The sequence below is a fragment of the Anomaloglossus baeobatrachus genome, chromosome 2 (assembly GCF_048569485.1).
Source record: "Anomaloglossus baeobatrachus isolate aAnoBae1 chromosome 2, aAnoBae1.hap1, whole genome shotgun sequence".
Taxonomy (NCBI): domain Eukaryota; kingdom Metazoa; phylum Chordata; class Amphibia; order Anura; family Aromobatidae; genus Anomaloglossus; species Anomaloglossus baeobatrachus.
The window spans coordinates 402,094,190-402,121,499 of NC_134354.1; the positions used below are offsets into that span (position 1 = coordinate 402,094,190).

Below are 27,310 nucleotides of genomic sequence, written 5' to 3' on the forward strand. Positions count from 1 at the left end.
TGCTTTTTACCTGCCTTTCCCCTGCGTTTTTGGCTCCAAAAACGCATGCTTTTCTGGCCAAAAATTAAAGGGTTCTAATGTTCCTTTACACACACACAATAACCGAAAATTTAAATTCTAAAAAATAATAAACTTTACCTATTTTCCAGTTAAAATGTGCATAACCACTATTATTTCATTAAAATTGATAATTTTTCATATAGTTTTATTAAAAGTTAATTTTATACTTTTTTTTTCTCTTTTTTCATTCTCTTTGACTATTTCAACTTTATTTCTCAGTGTCTTGATCTACAAAATGCATCTGCAGAAACGCAGGTGAAAACGCAGGTAAAAAGCGCTGAAAACGCACTAAAAATGCGGTAAAAACGCATGCGTTTTTAGCGCTGAAAAATGGCCAAAAGCCATTTGGTCAAAAACCAAGGGAAGGAAAACGTGCAGAATAAACTGAAGGTACTCCGACGCAACGTGCGCACATAGCCTAAGTGTTTGTGACTCAGAATGAAGCTTTCTAGCCTCATTCTGGATCTCAGACTAGACGACTTAGGGTTTGTGCCCATGATTAGTGTTCACAGCGTTTTGAACGCAGCATGCTTCAGCTGCATCCAAAATGCTGCAATGTACAGTACAAGCACAATGGATGGGATTTCTAGAAATCCCATGCCCACTGTGCATGTACTGCCCACAGTGTAAACTAACCTGCGGTGTGACTTTCCGAGCCACAGCTTGTCAATTGTTTGCTGTGGAATCGCAAGCGATTTCCGCAGGGAGAACAGAAGAGAGAGACTGCAAATGCCCGAGCAGCAGGTTCTGATGATGGGCCCCTACCCTTAGACTTGCATTAAGAAATCTCAAAAAGTGACCTCCGCACCATACTGCACCCACTGTGATTTGGCAGGTCACAATAGAAGTCAGGTGATGCCGCAATGGACCACAGCGTCACTGCAACCAGGAGAAGACGGAGGACCGGTTACTACCTTAGAGTTACCCACATGATAACACACAAGCAAATTAAATAAATGACCTGAGTGGGGCTATAATTTCGTACGGTTACTGTGTTTAAACCTACTGAGACTATTAGGAAAAGAAATCCTATCCATTGACAGTGGCACTCATGTCATAGCTTAATCCATATTGCGTTTCAGAAAATGTACATATTACCTATTAGATCTTTTCACCCTACAGCGGTTCCTTCTGCACCTGGACACATTTCAGCCCTCCGAGACACGAAGACATCTGCCGTTGTACAGTGGGAGAAAGTAGAGCATGAGCCCGAGATCCTTGGTTATTACTTGTACAGTCGAATTGTAGGGGACGATGAATGGCAACCTATAAACAACAAGCCACTGCAATGTAACAGGTCAGTAACAGGGTATGCTTTCTAAATGATACAATCTTACCTTTAAGTGAAAGGTTTGTTTTATCCCAGAAAATGATGGCTTCTTGTTAAGATACACCATTCCTTATGTTCGGTGAGGGTCTGACTACCAGGACAATTGGAAGTAAGAAGCTTTCCAGACATATTCTGGATTAAAATCTGAGCATAAACTCTATTCCAGCATGGTTAAATATGACATTCCTGGTACTTCCAAAAATATATGATTTCCTATGTGCTTCAGATTAAAACGTATTTCTTATTAATTCCATGACTATTATTCATGGAATGAACAAGTACTAAGTTTTAATATGAAACGCTTAGGGAATCACATATATTTTTGGATGTACCAGGAATGTCATATTTAACCATGTTGGAATAGAGTTTATGCTCAGATTTTACACTGTGTGCAGAATTATTAGGCAAATGAGTATTTTGATCACATGATACTTTTTATACAGTCATATGAAAAAGTTTGGGCACCCCTATTAATGTTAATCTTTTTTCTTTATAACAATTTGGGTTTTTGCAACAGCTATTTCAGTTTCATATATCTAATAACTGATGGACTGAGTAATTTTTCTGGATTGAAATGAGGTTTATTGTACTAACAGAAAATGTGCAATCCGCATTTAAACAAAATTTGACCGGTGCAAAAGTATGGGCACCTCAACATAAAAGTGACATTAATATTTTGTAGATCCTTCTTTTGCAAAAATCACAGCCTTTAGTCGCTTTCTGTAGGTTTTAATGAGTTCCTGGATCCTGGATGAAGGTATATTTGACCATTCCTGTTTACAAAACAATTCCAGTTCAGTTAAGTTTGATGGTCGCCGAGCATGGACAGCACGCTTCAAATCATCCCACAGATTTTCAATGATATTCAGGTCTGGGGACTGGGATGGCCATTCCAGAACATTGTAATTGTTCCTCTGCATGAATGCCTGAGTAGATTTGGAGCAGTGTTGTGGATCATTGTCTTGCTGAAATATCCATCCCCTGCGTAACCTCAACTTTGTCACTGATTCTTGCACATTATTGTCAAGAATCTGCTGATACTGAGTTGAATCCATGCGACCCTCAACTTTAACAAGATTCCCGGTGCCGGCATTGGCCACACAGCCCCAAAGCATGATGGAACCTCCACCAAATTTTACTGTAGCAAGTGCTTTTCTTGGAATGCCATGTTTTTTTTGCCTCCATGCATAACGCCTTTTTGTATGACCAAACAACTCAATCTTTGTTTCATCAGTCCACAGGACCTTCTTCCAAAATGTAACTGGCTTGTCCAAATGTGCTTTTGCATACCTCAGGCGACTCTGTTTGTAGCGTGCTTGCAGAAACTGCTTCTTTCACATAACTCTCCCATACAGCTTCTCCTTGTGCAACGTGCGCTGTATTGTTGACCGATGCACATTGACACCATCTGCAGCAAGATGATGCTGCAGGTCTTGGAGGTGGTCTGTGGATTTTCCTTGACTGTTCTCACCATTCTTCTTCTCTGCCTTTCTGATACTTTTCTTGGCCTGCCACTTCTGGGCTTAACAAGAACTGTACCTGTGTTCTTCCATTTCCTTACTATGTTCCTCACAGTGGAAACTGACAGTTTAAATCTCTGAGACTATTTTTTTATCCTTCCCCTGAACAACTATGTTGAATAATCTTTGTTTTCAGATCATTTGAGAGTTGTTTTGAGGAGCCCATGATGCCACTATTCATAGGAGATTAAAATAGGAGAACAACTTGCAAGTGGCCACCTTAAATACCTTTCTCTGACGCCTCATTGGGGGACACAGGACCATGGGTGTTATGCTGCCTATCCATAGGAGGACACTAAGTAGATGCAAAAGCATAGCTCCTCCTCTGCAGTATACACCCCCTGGCCGTTCCAGGCAAGTTCAGTTTTAGCTTAGTGTCTGTAGGAGGCACTTCCTTTCAAGGTTTGTTTTTTTTTGAGGGCGACTGTTTCCTTTTGGGACCGATCTCCCACTACCATCAACGGGCGGGAACGTGGAGTGTCGCCTCCACGTACCCCCTCCTGTGACGCTGGATCCTGGGCTGGACGACGGGTTCCACAGACACCGATTTTCCATAGCCCAGGGTAGAGGCCTGTGCCCCTATAGCCCAATTCCTCAGCCCCTCTTTGCAGGCTCTGAGTTGAAGATGGCACCAATTCCTCAGCCCCTCTCTGCAGGCTCTGAGTTGAATATGACACCAACACAGTAAGACTCTGCTATTTTCACTGCCTGGAAAGCAGTGTTTTAAGGTGAGATCCCCCCTGACTGGTTTCCCAGACAAAGGGAGAAAAGACGCTGCAGGGAAGGCTCCCAGGACATTTACAGTATTTATTATGTGCAAGGAGCAAGGATTCTGCACACACAGTGTTAACTTTCTCTAGCTTGCTGGCTGGAGGTGGGGGAAGTTCTGCTGTTTGCAGAAAGTCTTGCAGATAATTTCCCGGTGGCAGGGGGGAGGGCCCAGGGCTCAGGGACTCATGCTGTTTTATTTGCTCTGTTTATTTGCTCTAGTAGAAAAGCCGGCTGATAACCACCGGTGACAAGCTGTGTGCTGACTGTAGGGAGAGGGAGGAAAACTATCAGAAGCTCCCTTCCCGCCATTTTTTTTTTACTACCCACAGCAGGGGGGGCACACTGACTCATCTTCCCGCTCTTTTAGCGCTAAGCCCCGCCCCCCCGCAGCCGCGATAAGCCCCCCCCAGGAAAGCGTGCGAAGATCTTCTTAGAGCTTAATCCTTCCTGAGGACAGGGCCATCGGCTGATTCTGGTGAGGTGCTTGCTTCAATTGTAGCTCTGCTGAGCATTGCTCTCCCTCCTGGCATACTCCTATTAGGAACATGCAGAAATCTAAGGGCACTAAGAGTACTAAGGCCCACATAGTCTATTATTCAGCCTGCACTGCCTGCCACGCTGAGCTACCACGTAAGCACACCTCTTCTCTCTGTGAGTCCTGTGCCCCTATAGCCCCCAAGACCCTCTGCCACCACCGCCGCAACCGGCAGCCCAGAGCCTTAGGGCCCCCAGCCCACCGGAATGGGCACAGTTTCTGTCCCAATCCATGGAAAAACTGTCACAGAACCTGGTTCTGGCTATGCAATGTCGTCCTCCACACCCTTCTGGGTCCCTGGACGGAACGCAGCCTGAGGATACCCCTATGGAGGATCCTTCTGAGGTAATCCGGGCACATGCTTCACCGGTTGCAGGGATCAGGAAAAGAGCACACGGCCAGGTGTCTGCAGCGGGCTCTACCTCGGGAAAACACAGGGCAGGCTCTCCCACACCCTCCACGGCTTCTGATGAGCTGGAGGAGGGAGAATGCTGTTTGTACCAGGAGGATTCCTTGGTTTCATCACCCCCAGATGATCCAACCAAACTCTGCATGTGGAGGATCCCCCATCCACTACCACTGACCATGCGGTCTCCTTTAAGAGGGCAAGGAAACCCCAAAAGGTTTTCGCTGATCACCCAGAGTTTCAAGATATCCTCACAAAGCAAAGGGAGAAGCCTGACAGGCGCTTCGGTAACCGAAAACTCATGGAGTCCCGGTACCCTTTTGCCTCACCTGCCCCTAAGGGCTGGGCCGATCCGCCCTCGGTCGACCCCCCCGGTCTCCCGCCTTACCACAAAGACGCTCCTGTCTTTACCCGATGGTTCTTCAAGGACCCGACAGACAGACAGGTGGAGCACCTCGCCCGCTCTGCTTTTGAGGCTGCGGGTTCCTCCCTCTCGCCCTCCTTTGCCTCTGTGTGGGTCGCAAAGGCGATCTCGGTCTGGGCAGACTCCCTTAACACTTCGCTTGAGGAATCCCAATTCACTCATACCTTCACAGAGGTAACAGCTCAAATTGCTGCTGCGGCGGAGTACCTCATCCAGGCCTCCATGGACGCTACTACCTGAGCAGCGTTTGCCGCCTCAAATACCATAGCCATCCGTAGAGCTCTCTGGCTCCGACAATGGCGAGCGGACTCTGCCTCCAAGAAGTCTCTCACAGGCCTTCCCTTTTTTTCCAGACCGATTGTTTGGCGAACGTCTGGACAAGCTCATTTCTGACGCCACGGGAGGAAAGAGTACCTCCCTCCCCCAGCTGAAGTCCAGGACGTCCCTCACCAGACGTCCACAGTCCTTGTTCCGCTCCTTTCGGAACTCATTTGGTTGGTCGACATCCCGTGCTGTCCCCGCCACCAGCTGTGGACTACGCAGGGACCGACCTTCTCAGCTCTCCCCGAAACCCACTTCGTCATGGCAGCCTAGACCGAAACAGTCCAGGACTATGGAGACTCGGCCACGACGTTTTCCCCCCCCATGACTCCTTCGGCGCCCCGGAAGACACACTCATTGTAGGAGGTCGACTGCGGCTCTTTCAACACATCTGGGCTGCCGCCTCAGACGACAAATGGGTGCGAAACCTTGTGTCTTCCGGTTACCACATAGAATTTCGGACCCGACCCCCGAGTCGGTTCTTTCTCTCAAACCCCCCAAAGACTCGAAAACGACGCAAAGCTTTTTTTCTCAGCAATCCACTCGCTCCAAACAGCAGGAGTGACAATACCTGTCCAAGACGACGAGAAGTTCGGGGGTTTTTATTCCAACCTCTTTGTGGTCCCCAAAAAGGATGGGTCAGTTCGACCCATCCTGGACCTCAAACACCTAAACAAACATGTGCACGTACGGAGATTCAGAATGGAGTCCCTAAGGTCCATTATTGCATCCATGGTCGAAGGGGAATTCCTCGCCTCCATAGACATCAAGCGTACCTGCACATACCCATCGCCCCAGATCACCAAAAGTTCCTCCGCTTTGCAATTCAGGACTCCCACTTTCAATTCGTAGCTCTACCCTTCGGCCTTGCCACCACACCAAGGGTCTTCACCAAAGTCATGGCGGCCGCCATGAGCGTCCTTCACGCCAGGGGAGTAGTCGTTCTCCCTTACTTGGACAACCTCCTCATCAAGGCCCCCTCCTTCCGCGACTGCTCAACCAGCGTACAGAACACTGTGGACACCCTACCCCGCTTAGGGTGGCTAGTGAATCTGGACAAATCATCCCCGATCCCATCACGATCCATCACCTTCCTGGGCATGTCCCTGGACACCCGTCGGGGCTTGATCCTTCTCCCTCAGGACAAGGCGTTCGCTCTTCAACGAGCGGTACGCTGCCTTCTACGTCCTCCGTCTCGCTCCATTCGATTCAGCATGAAAGTGCTCGGCAGGATGGTGGCGGCTATGGAAGCAGTACCCTTTGCTCAACTGCACCTCCACCCACTTCAGCTAGCCCTTCTAGCGGCCTGGGACAAGAGCCCCTTCTCCCTGGACAGACATCACCTGACGCCTTTAGTCAGGTACGCACTCCGCTGGTGGCTTCGGTCCTCATCCCTATCGAAGGGGAGATCTTTTCTCCCAGTGAACTGGCTGGTCCTGACCACGGATGCCAGTCTCCTAGGCACCACACTGCTCAAGGACGTTGGACGCCCCAGGAGTCTTTCCTACCCATCAACATCCTGGAACTCCGCGCGATCTTCCTCGCGCTCAGAGTGTTCTGCCCTCTGCTAGCGGGTCATCAGATTCGAGTCCAATCGGACAATGTGACAGCTGTAGCCTATATCAATCGGCAGGGGTGCACCCGCAGCAAAGCGACTTATCTCGAGGCCCACAAGATCCTCATCCCGAATCGACGGGATCAGTGATATCAGCGGTACACATACCGGGGGTAGAGAACTGGGCAGCAGACTTTGAGTTGCCAAGGCCTGGCTGCCGGAGAATGGTCTCTCCACCCAGATGTGTTTCTACACATCTGCACTCACTGGGGCACACCAGACATGGACCTAATGGCCTCAAGGTTGAATGAAAAGGTACCCGCCTTCATAGCCAGGTCACGCGACCCGCAGTCCATCGGCGCGGATGCTCTAGTCTGCTCCTGGCACCACTTCCGCCTGCCTTACATATTTCCACCTCTACCCCTGCTGCCGCGGGTAATCAGGAAGATCAAGGCAGAGGGAATTAGTACAAATGCTCACAGACGCACCGTGGCGCCTTCCAGACATCCCAGACTTGCTGACCCAAGGGCCCATTTCCCATCAGAACTCCAGAGCCCTAAAGCTGACGGCATGGCCATTGAGACCTGGGTATTAACAAGAGCGGGATTCTCCCCCGCGGTTATTGCCACCATGATCAGCGCCCGAAAGCCTGCTTCATCCCGCATTTACCACCGTACGTGGAAAATCTTCCTTTCATGGTGCAGGGAAACTAACGTCCAGCCTATGCCTCTGGCCATCCCCAGAATTCTCGACTTTCTACAGTCTGGCTTGCAAGCGGGGTTGGCTCTCAGTTCCCTTAAAGGGCAGGTCTCAGCACTCTCAATCTTCTACCAATGCCGCCTGGCTCAAAAACCGCAAGTCAAGACCTTCCTCCAGGGCGTTTCCCATCTAGTTCCCCCGTACAAACGGCCACTGGAACCATGGGACCTCAACCTCGTTCTGAACGGTCTCCAGAGGTCTCCCTTTGAACCCCTCAATGAATCCTCCCTTGCTCGTCTATCCTGGAAGGTACCATTCTTGGTGGCAATTACGTCCATCAGACGGGTTTCGGAGCTGGCAGCACTCTCTTGCCGCGAGCCTTTTCTGATCTTTCACCAGGACAAGGTGGTTCGGCGCCCCCTTCCGGATTTCCTTCCAAAGGTTCTTACCCCGTTTCATTTGAACGAGGACATTGTTCTGCCTTCCTTTTGTCCACACCCGGTTCATAGGGTGGAAAGGTCTCTGCATTCGTTAGACCTCGTCAGAGTATCCAGGACAGCCCCCTTTAGGAAAACGGACTGTTTGTTCATCATTCCTGAGGGGCCTAAGAAGGGACAGGCAGCTTCAAAGGCGATGATGGCTCGCTGTATTCGCTCTGCGATCCAGGAAGTCTACCGCTTGCAACTCAAGCCCATTCCTAGTGGGCTGCGGGCTCATTCCACGCGAGCAGTTGGAACTTCGTGGGCCATTCGGCATCAGGCTTCAGTGGAACAGGTGTGTAAGGCTGCGACCTGGTCTAGCCTACATACGTTTTCAAAGCATTACAGAGTCCATACCCAGGTTTCAACTGAGGCAAATCTGGGTAGGAAAATTCTGCAAACGGTAGTAGAGCACCTCTCTCAGTAGGTGCTCCAGGCTGTCTGGGACTGGTTCCTAGTCCTTGGGTTGTGTTGTCTTCTTTTATATTTCCCACCCATGAACTGCTTTAGGACGTCCCATGGTCCTGTGTCCCCCAAACGGATTTTTGTGTACTCACCGTAAAATCGTTTTCTCTTAGCCATCATTGGGGGACACAGCACCCACCCTGTTGCCCTGTTGGGCCTTGGTTCTCTCAGTACCTTATTAGGTTATGACTCTTTTTTTCTCATGTTCCTCTGTTGAGGTATGTTTTTACTGTTTTTTTCTCCTACTGCTTGTGTACTAAAACTGAGCTTGCCTGGCCCGGCCAGGGGGTGTATACTGCAGAGGAGGAGCTATGCTTTTGCATCTACTTAGTGTCCTCCTATGGATAGGCAGCATAACACCAATCGTCCTGTGTCCCCCAATGATGGCTAAGAGAAAACGATTTTACGGTGAGTACACAAAAATCCGTTTTTTCTCATGATTGGATACACCTGCCTATGAAGTTCAAAGCTCAATGAGGTTACAAAACCAATTTAGTGCTTTAGTAAGTCAGTAAAAAGTAGTTAGGAGTGTTCAAATCAAGAAATTGGTAAGGGTGCCCATACTTTTGCACGAGTCAAATTTTGTTTAAATGCGGATTGCACATTTTCTGTTAGTACAATAAACCTCATTTCAATCCAGAAATATTACTCAGTCCATCAGTTATTAGATATATAAAACTGAAATAGCTGTTGCAAAACCCCAAATTGTTATAAAGAAAAAAGGTTAACATTAATAGGGGTGCCCAAACTTTTTCATATGACTGTACATGTTGTCCTACTCCAAGCTGTATAGGCTTGAAAGCCAACTACCAATTAAGTAAATCAGGTGATGTGCATCTCTGTAATGAGGAGGGGTGTGGTGTAATGACTTCAACACTCTATATAAGGTGTGCTTAATTATTAGGCAACTTCCTTTCCTTTGGCAAAATGGGTCAGAAGAGAGATTTGATGGTCTCTGAAAAGTCCAAAATTGTGAGATGTCTTCCAGAGGGATGCAGCAGTCTTGAAATTGCCAAACTTTTGAAGTGTGATCACCGAACAATCAAGCGTTTCATGGCAAATAGCCAACAGGGTCGCAAGACGCGTGTTGGGCAAAAAAAGCACAAAATAACTGCCCATGAATTGAGGAAAATCAAGCGTGAAGCCACCAAGATGCCATTTGCCACCAGTTTGGCCATATTTCAGAACTGTAACGTTCCTGGAGTATCAAAAAGCACAAGGTGTGCCATACTCGGGGACATGGCCAAAGTAAGGAAGGCTGAAAAACCGACCACCTTTGAACAAGAAACATAAGATAAAACGTCAAGACTGGGCCAAGAAATATCTTAAGACTGATTTTTCAAAGGTGTTAAGGACTGATGAAATGAGAGTGACTCTTGATGGGCCAGATGGATGGGCCAGAGGCTGGATCACTAAAGGGCAGAGAGCTCCCCTCCAACTCAGACGTGAGCAAGGTGGAGGTGGGGTACTGGTATGGGTTGGCATCATCAAAGATGAACTTGTGGGACGTTTTCGGGTTGAGGATGGAGTGAAGCTCAACTCCCAGACCTACTGCCAGTTTCTGGAAGACAACTTCACAACTTCTTCAAGCAGTGGTACAGGAAGAAGTCAGCATTGTTTAAGAAAAACATGATTTTCATGCAGGACAATGCTCCATCACATGCCTCCAACTATTCCGCAGCGTGGCTGGCCAGTAAAGGTCTAAAAGATGAAAAAATATTGACAAGACCCCTTGTTCACCTGATCTGAACCCCATAGAGAAGCTGTGGTCTCTCATAAAATGTGAGATCTACAGGGAGGGAAAACAGTACACCTCTCGGAACAGTGTCTGGGAGGCTGTGGTAGCTGCTGCACGCAATGTTGATCATAAACAGATCAAGCAACTGACAGAATCTATGGATGGTAGGCTGTTGAGTGTCATCATAAAGAAAGGTGGCTATATTGGTCACTGATTTTTTTGGTGTTTTGTTTTTGCATGTCAGAAATGTTTATTTCTAAATTTTGTGGAGTTATATTGGTTTACCTGGTGAAAATAAACAAGTGAGATGGGAATATATTTGTTTTTTATTAAGTTGCATAATAACAGTTACCTGCACAAACAAATATCCTCCTAAGATAGCCAAATCTAAAAAAAAAACCACTCCAACTTCCAAAAATATTAAGCTGTGATATTTATGAGTCTTTTGGGTTGATTAAGAACATAGTTGTTGATCAATAATAAAAAAATCCTCTAAAATACAACTTGCCTAATAATTCTGCACACAGTGTATTCCAGAATACGTATCGAAAGCTTACTACTTCAGTTTGTGGTTCCACCAAATTGGAAAGAGTGGTTTTTATCCATGCTAAGGATCGTTGGAGCCAAGGCAATCTGGTTGCCACATGTACTTTGTATTTTAATCTGACTACCAGGACCCCAGAATTAACAACAGCATAGATGCTTTAGTGCTAGAATTTCATAAATCCATTTAAATATAAGCAGCATAAAACGGCAAACCTCATAATACGTGAACTCTCAATCCACTTAATTGTTCTTACTGTAAAATAGTCACAAGACACAAATATTGCTGTAGGAAAAATTATTTTCTAATATCTCCATTGCAAATATCCACATGCAATATTAATAACTTTTCACTATAATTAACAATGTTATTAACTCCTTCACCCCGAAGCCCGTTTTCACCTTGATGAGCAGGCCAAATTTTACCATTTTCACCACTGTCATTTTACAAGGTAATAACTCTAGAACATTTCAACAGATCCCAGTGATTCTGAGAAAGCTTTTTCATGACATATTGTACTTCATGTCAGTAGTAAATTAAGGGTGATATTTTTTGTTTATTTGTGAAAATATTGGAAATTTGTCAAAACTTTTGAAAATGTCCTAGTTTTCAAACATTAAATTTGTATGCCCTTACACCAGAGAGTTATATCACACAAAACAGTTAATAAATTACTTTTACCACATGTCTACTTTACATCAGCATAATTTTCTAAGCAAATTTTTTTTTAGGAAGTTAGAAGGGTTAAAATTTTAAAAGACATTTCTTATTTTTTTAACAAAATTTACAAAATCATTTTTTTATAGATCACATCACATTTGAAGTGACTGAGGGTCCTATGTGAAAGAAAATACACAGAAATGACACCATTCTAAAACCTGCACACCTCACACTGCTCAAAACCACATTCAAGACGTTAATTAACCCTTTAGGTGCTTCAAAGGAATTAAAGCAATGTAGAAGGAAAAAAATGAAAATTTTACTTTTTCCCCCCAAAAATATTACTTTAGCCCCATTTTTTGCATTTTCACAAGGATAATAGGGGTAATGCCCCATACAATTTGTTGTGCAGTTTCTTCTGAGTACAGTGATACCCCATATGTGGTGGAAAACTACTGTTTTGTGCACAGCACGGCTTAGAAAGGAAGGAGTACCAATTGACTTTTGAAATACAAAATCAGCTGGAATCAATAGTGGACACCATATTGCGTATGCAGAGCCCCAGATATGCATAAACAGAGGAAAGCCTCCAGAAGTCACTCTTTAAGGAATTTATCTAGATGTATGGTGGGCACCTTGAACTCACAGGTGCTTCACAGAATTTTATAAGGTTGAGCCGTGAAAATAAAAAATCTTATTTTTTTTACCACAAAAATGTTTCTTTAGCCCAAATGTTTTATTTTCACAAGGATAAAAGGAAAACATTCACCATACAGTTTGTTGGACAAAATCTCCTGAGTATGTTAAAACCCCATATGAGGTGGAAAACTACTGTTTGGGTGCACTATAGGGCTCAGAAGGAAAAGAGCAACATTTTGGCTGGAGTAGATTGCAAACACCATGTCACATTTGAAGAGTCCCTGACATATTAAACAGCAGAAACCCCCACAAGTGACCCCATCTTGGAGACTGTACCTCTTGCTGAATTTGACCAGGGGATTAGTGACCATTTTGAACCCTCAGGCAATTCACAGAGTGGTGCAACATTGGGTTGAGTAAATGAAAATGACCATTTTTTACACAAATATGTTGCTCTGGCCCCAAGTTTTAATTTTCAAAAGGGTTAATAAGAGAATTCTCAGATGAGACAGATTCCCTTTAAGTATACCTGATAGAATGCATAAACTGGTACATTCATTCATATGGGTTTCTATTCATTCTTTTAAAGATTAAAACACATTTCATAAAGAATTCTAATGAGCTAATACCATTGACAGAATATATTCTTTGCAGCATTATTAGTCACATAAAAAATACACTGACATTACCATTTTTTGTTGGATACTCCACAGAATGTCAGCATGACATAATACAAAGATAATGGACTCTTATCTGTGAACAAGGGCACAAGTTGCAACAAAACCAGTCTGATATAAATTCTTGTATCTGATTTCTAAAAGCGTACTAACTACATTCTCACTCATTTCATTTGTATGAGGTCTGTGTAACACAACACTGCAACTGTAGTCCCTGAAGTAAAAATGTATGGTCATTGACTGTGTGTCACATTATTGCTGGAGGGATACGAAGCCTGACATAAAGAGAACCTGTTACCAGGTCAGAAGTGGCCAGTATCCATTTTATTTCTGACTCTCCCTTGAATTATATGTATTTTTTTTTTTAATCCACCATATGTTTGAAGAGATGTGGGTCTTTTTATTTAGTACTAACTTTATTGGTCTTTAAAAGGGGGCGGTGGCTAACAGGCTAATAATGCAGTGCAGCGAAAAGACACGCCAATTGAAAAATCTATATGAACCACACTCCTTTGTAAAGACTATTAAAATTAACACTAAATAAAAATATCTTTATTTCTGGACTTGTAAGAAAGATTTTAAAAAAAAAAGAGCAAAACTGGAATTCCCCGGGGAGCAGTAGGAATTGTGCAATAGCTGACCAGTGCCCCATGATGTAAATATGCTGTGTCTTATGTCTATACTGTTGAATAATAGGAATGCATGTGTTAGTATTTAAGTAGTTTTTAAAGAAGAACAGGTCCCGTATGCAGTAGAGTTAGGACTGTAGACTAGGTTGCCAAATTCTGCCATCTAGCATTGGGTTAGGTCAGCAGTAGAGCTAGTTTTGAAAGAGATGTTAGATAAGATAGGGTTACAGTAGTGAAAGGTAGGAGTGCAAGATGGTATGGTGGATAGCTAGAGGTGGGAGCGCCAGAGGAAGAGCAGTAGAGAAGTGGGTTCAAAGAGAGAGTACGTGGCCTCGGTGCTAGGGCAAATTGGGGAACCCTGAGGTAACCTCAGGAGGTCCGGAGTCTATGGCTCACCCCGGCAAGCTTAGAGAGTCATCTGGCTAGAGAAGTCGCCAGGGCCCAGAAACGAACGAAGGTGTGCGATATTAGGGTGAAGGAGGCACAGACTCCTGAGTATTGAGGACGAGGTCTGAGATAGCGTGGGACAGAAGGAAGAGTAGTAAAAGACAGAGAAAAAAAGGAAGGCCATGTCTGTCATAACAGTGTGAAGAACAAAAGTAAACAAGACGGGTTGGCCAAGTGAACTTTGGTGTTGCGTGTCTTACTATTCAACGGTATTGATGACTGGCAGCATGATTTATGGCCACCGGCCCGAAGCAGCAAGTAAGTGTAATGCACCCTGCCTGAAGCCATGGCCGTACACAAAGTCTCCTTGGCAAAGGAGAGTGGTGCCCGCGAGGCCCGGAGACGGCTAGTCCTTCAATAAAATAAGATGAAAAACTGGCCACTTTTGACCTGAAGACAGGTTCTCTTTGAGCTGGCAATATACATGAGAAAACTGACAGCAGAACGTTAGGTTAGCAGACACCTAAATCTGCTGACTACCCATACACAGGAATGCTTGACTAGGTTGTGCATTTATGTGTTTTCAATGGCCAGAGCAGAGAAAGTTGCTGTCAGACACCTCTGGCAGTGGTTTAAACCGAAAGAATAAGGTGTTAAAATTCCAACTGCATGATCCCTCTCCTCAGACATTGTATGTTGGGAGGCACCCATATACAAAAGATCAGATAGTCCTCAATAGGTCCGGATGACTTTCATCACACTTTGTGCCAATGTTTAAGAACCTAATCCTGGCAAAAAAAATATGACTTTCTGATGTTATGTTAATTACAACAACCAGATTACCTCCCTGTTCTACAATCATAAATGCATGGTAGTTATTAGGTAAGCCAAGAACTCAAGGAGACTCAGCCTAGCCATGAGCATAAAACAAATGGCTGGTACTCTCATGGATTCCTCAGGGGACACCTGGAGCTAAAATATATGCATTTGTTCTTTTTCTGTATGTATGCTTCATCAAGTTGTTGAATGGGCCTATCCAATTTTTTATTTTGGGAGTAAAAGGAGTAAAATCCTAAATAACATTGCTCTCAAAAAAAATATCTTTGCAGATCTATTTTATAAAACAACATTTCTGTAAGCTTTTATCTGTTAACAATTGTATACAGGTTTACTGTGCCTGAGTTGCAGACTGGGAGAGACTATGAGTTCTGTGTGAAAGCAGTAAATGAAGCTGGGCTTAGTGAAAGATCACCAATATCTGACCCACTGAATATAAATGAGGCAATTTGTAAGTATCAAACCATAGTGAATATGCTTAAAAGGAACTTGTCATGTAAAAAGAACATGTTGACTGGCCCCACCTCTGACTGTAAACCCAAGACTGGCAGGAGGAAAAAAGTTCAATTCCTCCTGGCAGCAGGACTCTCAGTGAGGGTATCCAGCAGTTGCAGAACACTATTAACCTGCAGATTACTCCATATCTGCAGGTTAATAGTGTTTTTTACATGACAAGTTCCATTTGTCTTTTTTTTAACTCAATGCTGTGTACATACTGAGAAAATCCTGAATATTTTTGAGCTTAGGCTCCCTCCATCCAATAAACACTGATTGACAGTGTTTCGCTAATCACAGTGTAGGACCTCATTCAGATGATAGTCATTTTTTCCTTGAGCAAAAAGCAGTTGAAATCTCAGCATTATGTGAGTGTGTACATTTTTACCATCAGTTTTATCAGCTTTTGTTGTATGAAATAAAGTAGGTTTCTCAAGATTCTCCTCTCAAACAGTTTGTGAAAAATGGAATGCAGATGGATGTCATCCAAGTGCTAGCCAATTTATTCACAGACCTTTAGAATTGGATTGGCAAGTTTGATCTGTAACTTGGATCAAAATCGGACATATCTTCATGATTTTGTGTGCAGTCTACAAAACTACACGGATATATGAACAGTCCTGCGGACTATATATAATAGGTAGTAGCTCTATCTTTGAAAAACAGTGATAGAATATGTACTTGAAAAACTGACATCTGAATCAGCCCCTCAAAGGAAATGCTGCAAATCTGCATGAAAGAGGACTCACGGTCATTGTCCTTACAATCCCATGACAGATTCCCTTTAAAGCATAGAATTCCAGTCAAAAGCTTGGGCACACCTGTTCATGCAATGGTTTTCGTTCTTCTTTTTGGATTGTGCAAATTGTAGGTTCAGACTGAAGGCAGCAAATCTCCAATTGGACACATATGGAAAGAGGGAATAAAAAAACATGTTTCAAACCTTACATTGTCACAGAGAACTGGGGAACACGGGGTAACCTATACTGGTGCTAAGGCTGGGGCCCCTGCACTCACCCTAACACCTGGAGGTACCCTTGAAGGTAGGGAGATCCGGGCCTCCAACCTAGGTCATATCTCCTGTACTTGTCCCTGATGATAAGACCCCCCTCCACAACCCACCACCCAGGGGTAGGGGCAAGAACAGAAGTCAAAACCCCAGTGACAAATATGGACAACTAGAACAACGCGTACACACAGCAACCATACACAAAGGAGCCACTAAAAGTGCACGAGGGGAAACAACATAAAAGGGGGAAGTAAACAGACTACCGGGTAACTTCCATACCTAAACAAGTACACCTAGAAATGCTGCAGCAAAACACCAATGCTGTGGCCAAAAGCACAACAGAGAGCGGGTTTCACCAGCTCCTTCCTCCTCCTGGCCAAGTTTCCAAATGAATGAAAATAACAGGCACCCTCTGGTGGAAGTACAGTGTATTTATAGAACCTGTGCAGGGTTTCAACCAGAAACACTTGACCAGGAGTCAGGAGCTGCTGGAAGGTAAACTGATATTAACCCTCTCCTCCCCAAAGGAAAGGGAATTCATTTACTTAGCAGAGTCCCAAAAGACAAAGTGAGACTCTGACCCAGAACATGTCACAAAACTCTGCAACAGAGGAAAGACTGTGACATAGATTCCTCAAAGTTCCTCTCTACTGTGATGTCAGTTCTACACACCCTTGGTATTCTCACAAGCAGATTCATCAGGTAATCCTCTGGAATGGCTTGCCAACAGTATTGAGGAGTTCCCAGAGGTGCTGAGCACTTGTTAGCTTCTTTCCTTTCACACTTTGTGGCCCAACTCAGCAGAGTAAAATGGGGCTAATTTGAGAAATGTAAAGTTTAACACATATTCTCATTTGTTTCATATGTATTTCCTTTCTCCTTATTTCTATATCTGCTCCTTCATGGTTTTGCTGCCTTTTGTTTGAATCTACAATGTGCACAATCTAACAAGAACAAGGAAAACCATTGAATTAATAGGTGTGTCCATACTTTTGACTGGTACTGTATATTTCAAGCCTTCTATTCTACCTTATCTAATGGCAGCGTAAGAGCGTAGGGGAAATGCTGAATTTGTGAATATGTAATTGTTCTTGATTTCTATGTTTATTTTTATGAGAAAGCGCTTGAGTCCTCTAAATCCACCCACTTACTAGTGAATGACAGCCTTTTCCATATGAATTTTGTATACATGAATTAAGGAGAAACCTTACTAATGGGCTTTAGCTATGAGTCCTGGCAGCGTTACAGGAATTTGACCCCCCCCTTCCCCCGATTTTGCTACTTAATCTGAGTGCATGATAAGTTAGAGAGACCCTGATTCCAGTGATGTGTCACTTACTGGGCTGCTTGCTATAGTTTTGATAAAAACATTGTTTAATCAGCAGGAAATTTTCAAAAGAAAACTAGTAAACCTGTTGCCATGTGGTCCTCTATATTCATGAGCTCTGCATAACCCCCACCTACCATGGTTTGTTACCTTTCTGCCTATGCACAGTGTTCACAGAAAATTGTCAGTGGTGTGGGTGAGGTTATACAGAGGTCAGGATTCAGGTAACTGGTAGATTTACAGCAGATAAAACAGTTTTAGATCAAAACTGCAGTATCCAGTACAGCTCGAATCAGGATATCTGTCCCTATATCTTGCCGCACTCAGACGGAGTACCACAAACCTGGTGATTCCCTTTGAGACAGCTTTATACATAAAAATACTAAATTAGATCATATAAATAATGTATCCTTGAGTTCAACATTTGCCCTATTATCATATACTTATATATTGTGTATCTCATTTGACAATTACAATTTCCATACCTATTATCTAATCTTTAATGATTTAGACTGTCCATTGGCTCCCTATAATTTTACCCTCTTGAGCTGCGGAAAGGATGAAATGACAATATCCTGGAATGCTCCAAAATTCACAGCAGGGAGAGAAGTGCTTGGATATTTTCTTGATCTCCATGACTCTGAGGATGTTTCTTGGAAAGACGTCAATAATGAACCAATCCAAAATACTCAATATAAGGTATCATTCATTGACTGTTAGTACAGTATGTGTGATCTATTGAACAAATTCACCTTCATCTTATTGTCATATATGTATTTTTTTTTAAATAAGGTGTCAGGTCTGACTGAAGGACATTTCTATGAGTTCCGGGCCCGAGCTCTGAATTCGGCAGGTGTTGGACAGTTGTCGGAGCCAAGTGACCTTTTCAAGTGCGAGGAATGGCCAATGCCCGAGCCAGGTAATACCATGGAGGACAAACATAATCTGTGTTTTACATATACGTAGCCACTTCTCCAATGACATTGAGTTTTCTCCCATTCAAAAATCAACGAGTCAATGGAGGATCCAAGCCTCCAACGTTATATCATATAAGAAAGTGTGAAGCAGTAGTACCTGGAAAGAGGAACACTTACATTAAACCTTACTTGTAATCAGGGGCATAATTAAAGTTTGTTCAAAGGAAGCCTTCATATCTGACCCAAAGGCCATATAGGAGCACAAATGACATGTAATAGGTGGAGAATCTGTTGCAAATTTTGAGTAGTGGCCCTGGAGCTTAGCATTATCTTGTTTCTTGGAATACTTTTGTGTTTTTATTTAAGGTCCTCCATTTGATGTCAAATGCCGAGAAGTGAGAGATAACACCTTGATGCTCCATTGGAAAAGCCCCATATATACAGGCAGTAGTGGTGTCACCGGTTACTTTGTAGAGGCCTGTGAAGAAGACTCTGGAGACTGGAAGAGGATTAATGAGAATCCCATACCATACACACATATGAGGGTACAATTTGTATGAATGGAGTTTGGTTTGGTAGTGTGTAACAGTCAATAGCTTTTGAACACTGCACCATGGTTTACATACAGTATAAAATTAAAGGGATGGTCTTCATCTAAAATTTAGCTTAATCCTAAATACCTACAGTCAGGGCCAGAAATATTTGGACAGTGACACAAGTTTTGTTATTTTAGCTGTTTACAAAAACATGTTCAGAAATACAATTATATATATATAATATGGGCTGAAAGTGCACACTCCCAACTGCAATATGAGAGTTTTCACATCCAAATCGGAGAAAGGGTTTAGGAATCATAGCTCTGTAATGCATAGCCTCCTCTTTTTCAAGGGACCAAAAGTAATTGGACAAGGGACTCTAAGGGCTGCAATTAACTCTGAAGGCGTCTCGCTCGTTAACCTGTAATCAATAAAGTAGTTAAAAGGTCTGGGGTTGATTACAGGTGTGTGGTTTTGCATTTGGAAGCTGTTGCTGTGACCAGACAACATGCGGTCTAAGGAACTCTCAATTGAGGTGAAGCAGAACATCCTGAGGCTGAAAAAAAAGAAAAAATCCATCAGAGAGATAGCAGACATGCTTGGAGTAGCAAAATCAACAGTGGGGTACATTCTGAGAAAAAAGGAATTGACTGGTGAGCTTGGGAACTCAAAAAGGCCTGGGCGTCCACGGATGACAACAGTGGTGGATGATCGCCGCATACTTTCTTTGGTGAAGAAGAACCCGTTCACAACATCAACTGAAGTCCAGAACACTCTCAGTGAAGTAGGTGTATCTCTCTCTAAGTCAACAGTAAAGAGAAGACTCCATGAAAGTAAATACAAAGGGTTCACATCTAGATGCAATCCATTCATCAACTCCAAAAATAGACAGGCCAGAGTTAAATTTGCTGAAAAACACCTCATGAAGCCAGCTCAGTTCTGGAAAAGTATTCTATGGACAGATGAGACAAAGATCAACCTGTACCAGAATGATGGGAAGAAAAAAGTTTGGAGAAGAAAGGGAACGGCACATGATCCAAGGCACACCACATCCTCTGTAAAACATGGTGGAGGCAACGTGATGGCATGGGCATGCATGGCTTTCAATGGCACTGGGTCACTTGTGTTTATTGATGACATAACAGCAGACAAGAGTAGCCGGATGAATTCTGAAGTGTACCGGGATATAGTTTCAGCCCAGATTCAGCCAAATGCCGCAAAGTTGATCGGACAGCGCTTCATAGTACAGATGGACTATGACCCCAAGCATACAGCCAAAGCTACCCAGGAGTTCATGAGTGCAAAAAAGTGGAACATTCTGCAATGGCCAAGTCAATCACCAGATCTTAACCCAATTGAGCATGCATTTCACTTGCTCAAATCCAGACTTAAGACGGAAAGACCCACAAACAAGCAAGACCTGAAGGCTGCGGCTGTAAAGGCCTGGCAAAGCATTAAGAAGGAGGAAACCCAGCGTTTGGTGATGTCCATGGGTTCCAGACTTAAGGCAGTGATTGCCTCTAAAGGATTCGCAACAAAATATTGAAAATAAAAATATTTTGTTTGGGTTTGGTTTATTTGTCTAATTACTTTTGACCTCCTAAAATGTGGAGTGTTTGTAAAGAAATGTGTACAATTCCTACAATTTCTATCAGATATTTTTGTTCAAACCTTCAAATTAAATGTTACAATCTGCACTTGAATTCTGTTGTAGAGGTTTCATTTCAAATCCAATGTGGTGGCATGCAGAGCCCAACTCGCGAAAATTGTGTCACTGTCCAAATATTTCTGGACCTAACTGTATCTTTTTAATGTCATAATCTAATCTCTTTTCTAATGTAGTTTAATTAAAAAGTCCCTACCGTTCCCTCACTACTCTAGCTAACTGCTTCATTTATTTATTTTTCCTACTTCCTTTATGATGAAGGTTTGTTTGAGAATCCCAGTGTATGCAAACTGTCATCAGGGTGCAGACTCTGTCCCCACCCTGAAATGAAACGTCATCAATGATGTCTGTTTAAGGCATTGGACTCATCCTTGCTTTACTGATTTACCGGTTGTCAATTCCAATACATGTATATGCTCAGTAGATTTTCGTCACTATGCAATATGTGACAGTGCACTACCTTACTGGCTCTGATTACAAGTGACGAGCCAGAAAGACAACTCATTGTCAGTGTACATTGTAAGAATAGCCAGTGTGCCGAAAAGCAGATCAGCACATCCCCCACAAGTGATGTCATAAGAATCTACTCAGCATACGTCGGAAATGACAACCGACACATGCTCACTAGAGCGGGGACTAGCCCAGTCCCTGAAATGGACGCCACTGATGATGCTTCATTTATGGAAGGAGGCAGACAGCAGTTTTAGATTATAAGATCACTGATGTATCAGTAATGCAATGTTTATAAAAGTTGCTTCACTTTTTCTATTCATATGTTATGTCCATAAGCGGTAAAATGGTACATAAAATCGATAAGATGGATATGTGATTTCAAGTTTCTTTTTTAGATCTCTGATTTGGAAACAGATAAGAGTTACCAGTTCCGTGTTGTTGCTGTTAACACCTCTGGTTCTGGCATTGCATCTACACCTTCTGATCCAGTAGTTCCTGTAACCAAGCCAGGTTTGGAGAGCTTTTTTGGAAGTCAATGTACTGTCCCATTGAAACAAGAACACACATTAGGTCTTTTTATGATTTTCTAAGGCTGGATTCAGATGAGCATATAATAAATTGTCAGATTTTTATCCAGAAAACTCAAACGATTTTCGTATGTGTTGTCCTCTACATGACATCTATATTTATACATCAAGTCTAAAATGTATATGGTCAAATACAGTTGTCCATGATAATAGTTATCATCTCTCCATAATAATTGGTTGCAATACTGATGATCCATTCAGGATCCAGTTATTAGAACCTCAGTTGGCATCGTGCAATTGTGTTACAAAAAGCAGTGGAGTGACAGAGTGCTCCTCAGACAGTTTCCTTAGATGCCAAAGTCAGTAACTAAAAAGTTATACTGCCATGATAGCAACGAAAGCAGCAGTTAACAAACTGGTGTCAGCTACATACAGTCGTCATGTCATGGCCGAAAGTGTGGGCATCCTTGAAATTGTTCCAGAAAATGAAGTGTATCGCCCAGAAAGTTATTGCAATTACACATATTATATTATACAGGTTTATTTCCTTTGTGTGTATTGGAACAACACAAAAAGAAACAGAAAAAAAGAAAATTGAATATCATTTCACACAAAACTCCAAGAAGTGGCCAGACACCATCAACAAGCTCCTTACAGTGCTCAACTGGAATTTTGCACTACTTTTTTTTTTTTTTGCTAACTACTCCAGGTCTTTTATATTTGAAGGGTGCATTTTCCCAAGAGCAATTTTAAGATCTCTCCATAGGTGTTCACTGGGATTTAGATCCAGACTCATTAATGGCCACTTCAGAACTCTCCAACACTTTGTTTCTATCCATTTCTGGGAGCTTCTTGCTGTATATTTGGGATCATTATCCAGCTGGATGTCCCATGACCTAGGATGCAAACCCAGCTTTCTGACACTGGACACTACACTGTGAAATAAAATTCTTTGGTAATCTGTAGATTTCATGACACCTTGCACACAGTTAAGGCACTCAGCAAAACAACCTCAAAACATCTTTGAACCTCCACAATATTTAACTGTAGGTACTGTGCTCTTTAATTTGTAGGCATCATTCTGTTTTCAGTAAACAGTCAAATGATGTGCTTTACTTAAAAACTCTATCTTGGTCTCATTTCTCCACAAGACACTTCTCCAGAAGGATTTTGACTCACGTACATTTTGGCAAACTGCAGATTTTTTATGTCCCTGTGGGATTCTCCTGGGTCACCTGCCATATTGTTTAATTTAATTCAAGTGTCGACAGATGGTGCTGACACTGATGCACCCTTAGCCTGCAGGACAACTTGAATTTCTTAGGAACTTGATTGGGACTGCTTACCCATTATCATGCATTGCAATCGTTCATCATTTTTTCTCTGCCGTCCACGTCCAGGGAGATTAGCTACAGTGTCATGGACTGTAAGCCACTTCATTATGTTATACACAGTAGACAAAGGAACAAGATCTCTAGAGATGGACTTGTAACCTTGAGATTGTTGATATTTTTCAACAATTTTGGTTGTCAAGTCCTCAAACAATTCGCTTCTGCTCTTTCTGTTCTCCATGTTTAATGTGGCACACACAGACACATAATGCACAGATTGAGTTAACGGCTCCCCTTTTCATCTGGTTTCAGGTGTGATTTTCATATTGCCCACATCTGTTATTTGCCACAGGTGAATTTGAACAAGCATCACATGCTTGAAACTAAGTTGTTTACCCATAATTTTAGAAAAGTGCTAACAATTTTATCTAACTCATTTTTGGGGTTTTGTGTGAAATTATGTCCAAATTGCCTTTTTCCTTTTTTTTTTTGTTGTTCCAATACACACAAAGGAAATAACCATGTGTAAAACAAAACGTGTAATTGCAGTAATTTTCTAGGAGATATAATTAATTTTCTGGAACAATTTCAAGAGTGCCCACACTTTCGACCATGACTGTAGTGTAACTGGCACACAATGTGCATGGAGCAGGCTTATCTCCTGAGCCCACTCCTTACTGCTTTAATGGCTATATCAATTGTATATACCCGAGTGGTGTTTAGTGGAATAGAGAGATTTCTGGACTGAAAAATTCTGCAGTTACTCAATGTGATGGTAGACTGTTGAATCCCTATAGAGAGAAGCAAAAGAGAATCATGTTAGCACGTTACAGCAACTACACAAATCGCATATTTCTGGTAAAGTTAAAGCCCACCTGCACGGGGAATCACGACAATGTTCACATTCACACTGTCATGATTCAGCACTCTGCATTCACATGGGCTGACTGCAGACTTTTTTTCTCAGCCCAGAAAACCCCATTATTAGATACATATGTAGTTATTTAGCTATTAGAAAGGCACAAATCTTCTTACTGGTGGTATTATAGGGAGGTAAAGACTATAGTGTATTTATATTTTTTTTTTTTTCTAAATAGAGCTAATGAATGTAATGATATGTTTTCATAGGAATTAACAAATAAAGTACAAAAAGCTCCGGCACACTCCAAGAATAAGAGAAAAAATCGTGTTTTTTTGAAATATATTTTATTTAACTTGTGTATAGAAAAGTCCAACGTTTCAACCTTAGTTTAGGTTTTTATCAAGGACATTCTGGTAAATAAATAATAACAGAAAAGAAAGCAGATTAGTTTACACAGTGTACAGCAAAAATATGTTCACACAGTTATACTTCCATACATAACCGATTCAATGAAAAATATTTAGCACGTAATCCGTGCATTCAGGAAAATATTCATATATACCATGATCAAAGATCACAAATTAAATATTGTAATGAAAGGATTAAGTGACCTAGTATTATAAGTCTCAATACATCAGTCCATATTTACAGAAAAAAGTGGAACTAAAACACAAATCAGAAGAGACATACTCCATAGAATGAGAGAGAACAGTATCATAGTACCACCCACCTAAAACACAGTCACTAATTGAAGTTTTTGCTAGGCAACGGAGGTTGCATCAAACTACAGGCAGCATATGGGGTGGTATACCTGAGAGATACAAAATAATGTCAGAATGCAAACAGATTTGTTCAACAAAGACAGAACATAAAGAATCAGTCTCAAAACACTGGGGGGTACGGGGACCAGGAGGGAACCCAGAAGCTCCCAGGGCACAGAATAAATATCTACCTTGCAATACTGTATATTGGAAATAAGGACAAAAAGGTCCAAGGAAGGAATAAATTGGCTCTTTTTCTATCTAGATAGAAAAAAGATTTTTTCATAATCACATCATTAATATCAGTAAGTGTGAATATAATGATTAGACACTTCCCATGTAATCTTTCCAGTACCTTATATCAAGATTGGAGGATGAAAAATCCAGCAAAGGGAAAGTAGGGGAGAGCGCTCAAACCCTGATATAAGGTACTGGAAAGTGGATGTTAGTGTTAGTATCTCTAAGCTCCGTATTTTTTTGGCCCTGGTAAAGCCAGTGTTATACTTCTCCTTTGAGTCATTTGTTTATCTTATTATGATTCCTAGGTGGAACATGTAGTTGCACTCTTGCATTGTCCTATATAAATTCTCTGCAGACATAGCGCTTTCATCCCACTTTGATCTAACTGAAGTAAGTTAATTTGTCACCTCACTAATGTTGCACTTTTCTGTATGTGATCCTCGTAACATGGATTGTTTAATTTATTCCTTAGACTTTTTTATGAGCCTGGGGAGTGGTTCATTAAGCATACATAGCGCTCTCCCCTACTTTCCCTTTGCTGGATTTTTCATCCTCCAATCTTGATATAAGGTACTGGAAAGATTACATGGGAAGTGTCTAATCATTATATTCACACTTACTGATATTAATGATGTGATTATGAAAAAATCTTTTTTCTATCTAGATAGAAAAAGAGCCAATTTATTCCTTCCTTGGACCTTTTTGTCCTTATTTCCAATATACAGTATTGCAAGGTAGATATTTATTCTGTGCCCTGGGAGCTTCTGGGTTCCCTCCTGGTCCCCGTACCCCCCAGTGTTTTGAGACTGATTCTTTATGTTCTGTCTTTGTTGAACAAATCTGTTTGCATTCTGACATTATTTTGTATCTCTCAGGTATACCACCCCATATGCTGCCTGTAGTTTGATGCAACCTCCATTGCCTAGCAAAAACTTCAATTAGTGACTGTGTTTTAGGTGGGTGGTACTATGATACTGTTCTCTCTCATTCTATGGAGTATGTCTCTTCTGATTTGTGTTTTAGTTCCACTTTTTTCTGTAAATATGGACTGATGTATTGAGACTTATAATACTAGGTCACTTAATCCTTTCATTACAATATTTAATTTGTGATCTTTGATCATGGTATATATGAATATTTTCCTGAATGCACGGATTACGTGCTAAATATTTTTCATTGAATCGGTTATGTATGGAAGTATAACTGTGTGAACATATTTTTGCTGTACACTGTGTAAACTAATCTGCTTTCTTTTCTGTTATTATTTATTTACCAGAATGTCCTTGATAAAAACCTAAACCAAGGTTGAAACGTTGGACTTTTCTATACACAAGTTAAATAAAATATATTTCAAAAAAACACGATTTTTTCTCTTATTCTTGGAGTGTGCCGGAGCTTTTTGTACTTTATTTGACGATTCGTTTTCCTCCGTGCACCCATTTAAAAAGTGAGCCAGGTTTATCTTACCTCAATTCATAGGAATTAAAGCTCAATTTTCTCCTATTGAGCACCCTGTATTCCTTTACACAGCCATAAAGTCAATGATATTTTATTATTCACAATTGTTGCCTGGAAAAGTAAACCTTTATTTGGCCAGCACTCTTATAACAATACCGTTAACTGATGGTAATATTTGTCTATTATATTGCATTTAAATCTATTTGAAACCCACAGGCACAAATGAAATTGAAGTTGGCGTTGATGATGAAGGATGTATATACCTTTCCTTTGAGAAACCAGAGCCAGTTGATTCCCCAGAGTTTGACTGGTCTAAGGACTACAAAAGGGCTCCAGATCCAGAGAGGACAGATATCTTCACAGAAGGAAACAAGTAAATAACTATACTAATTCAATAACTGTGTCATCTATGGTGCTGAAAGTCCTGTTGTACATTAGTTGTATGAATATTATTAACAGAAAATGTCTGAAATTGTTTTTAGAAATATAATGAAATTTTTGCGAAACTAGGATCCTAATCATGTTCTTCTTTGGTAGGTCCAAACTAATCCTGAAAAAGCCATCTGATGAAGATGTAGGCATCTATTCTGTGGAAGTTCCCAATACTGATGGGGTATCTGCTAGCCACACCTTAACTAAGGAGGGTAGGAAACATGTTTTATACCATTCAATTAATACTAAAGCTTGCCATACCTCAACAAAGTCCATTAAAAAGCTCATTGTAAAAAGATAATTTAGAAACTCCTATGGGGGCAAGACTATAAATAACCATGTTTTTTCTGCACAGTGGAAGAATGGTGAAATCCACTAAAATTGTGGAATATCAATGAATATGGTATATTGGGAAGGGTAAAATCTGTGACCAGGAAAGAATTTGGTGAAGTGGGAAATAAGAGGTGCAACTCGGGAGTTTGAGTGTGGGGGTCATTTGTGATGAATTGTAGTAGATTCTTTTTTCTACTGTATGTATAATTTTGTGTTTTGGGAAATAATCTGAATATTGTTGTCACAAAAATAAAGGGGCTTATCACAAATAATTACGGAAAATTAAT

At 42.0% G+C, this 27,310-nt stretch overlaps 1 protein-coding gene across 1 annotated transcript in view; it reads left to right on the forward strand.

The window, feature by feature from the left end:
* The window catches only part of MYOM3 (myomesin 3), a 284,293-nt gene that overhangs the window by 181,756 nt on the left and 75,227 nt on the right, over nt 1-27,310 (forward strand). Inside the window, exons 17-24 of the mRNA XM_075336099.1 lie at nt 1,183-1,357; nt 15,006-15,127; nt 18,019-18,206; nt 18,300-18,426; nt 18,791-18,969; nt 21,475-21,589; nt 26,475-26,631; nt 26,796-26,902. Coding sequence (XP_075192214.1) covers nt 1,183-1,357; nt 15,006-15,127; nt 18,019-18,206; nt 18,300-18,426; nt 18,791-18,969; nt 21,475-21,589; nt 26,475-26,631; nt 26,796-26,902 — 1,170 coding nt within the window. The remainder of the gene's footprint in view (nt 1-1,182; nt 1,358-15,005; nt 15,128-18,018; nt 18,207-18,299; nt 18,427-18,790; nt 18,970-21,474; nt 21,590-26,474; nt 26,632-26,795; nt 26,903-27,310) is intronic.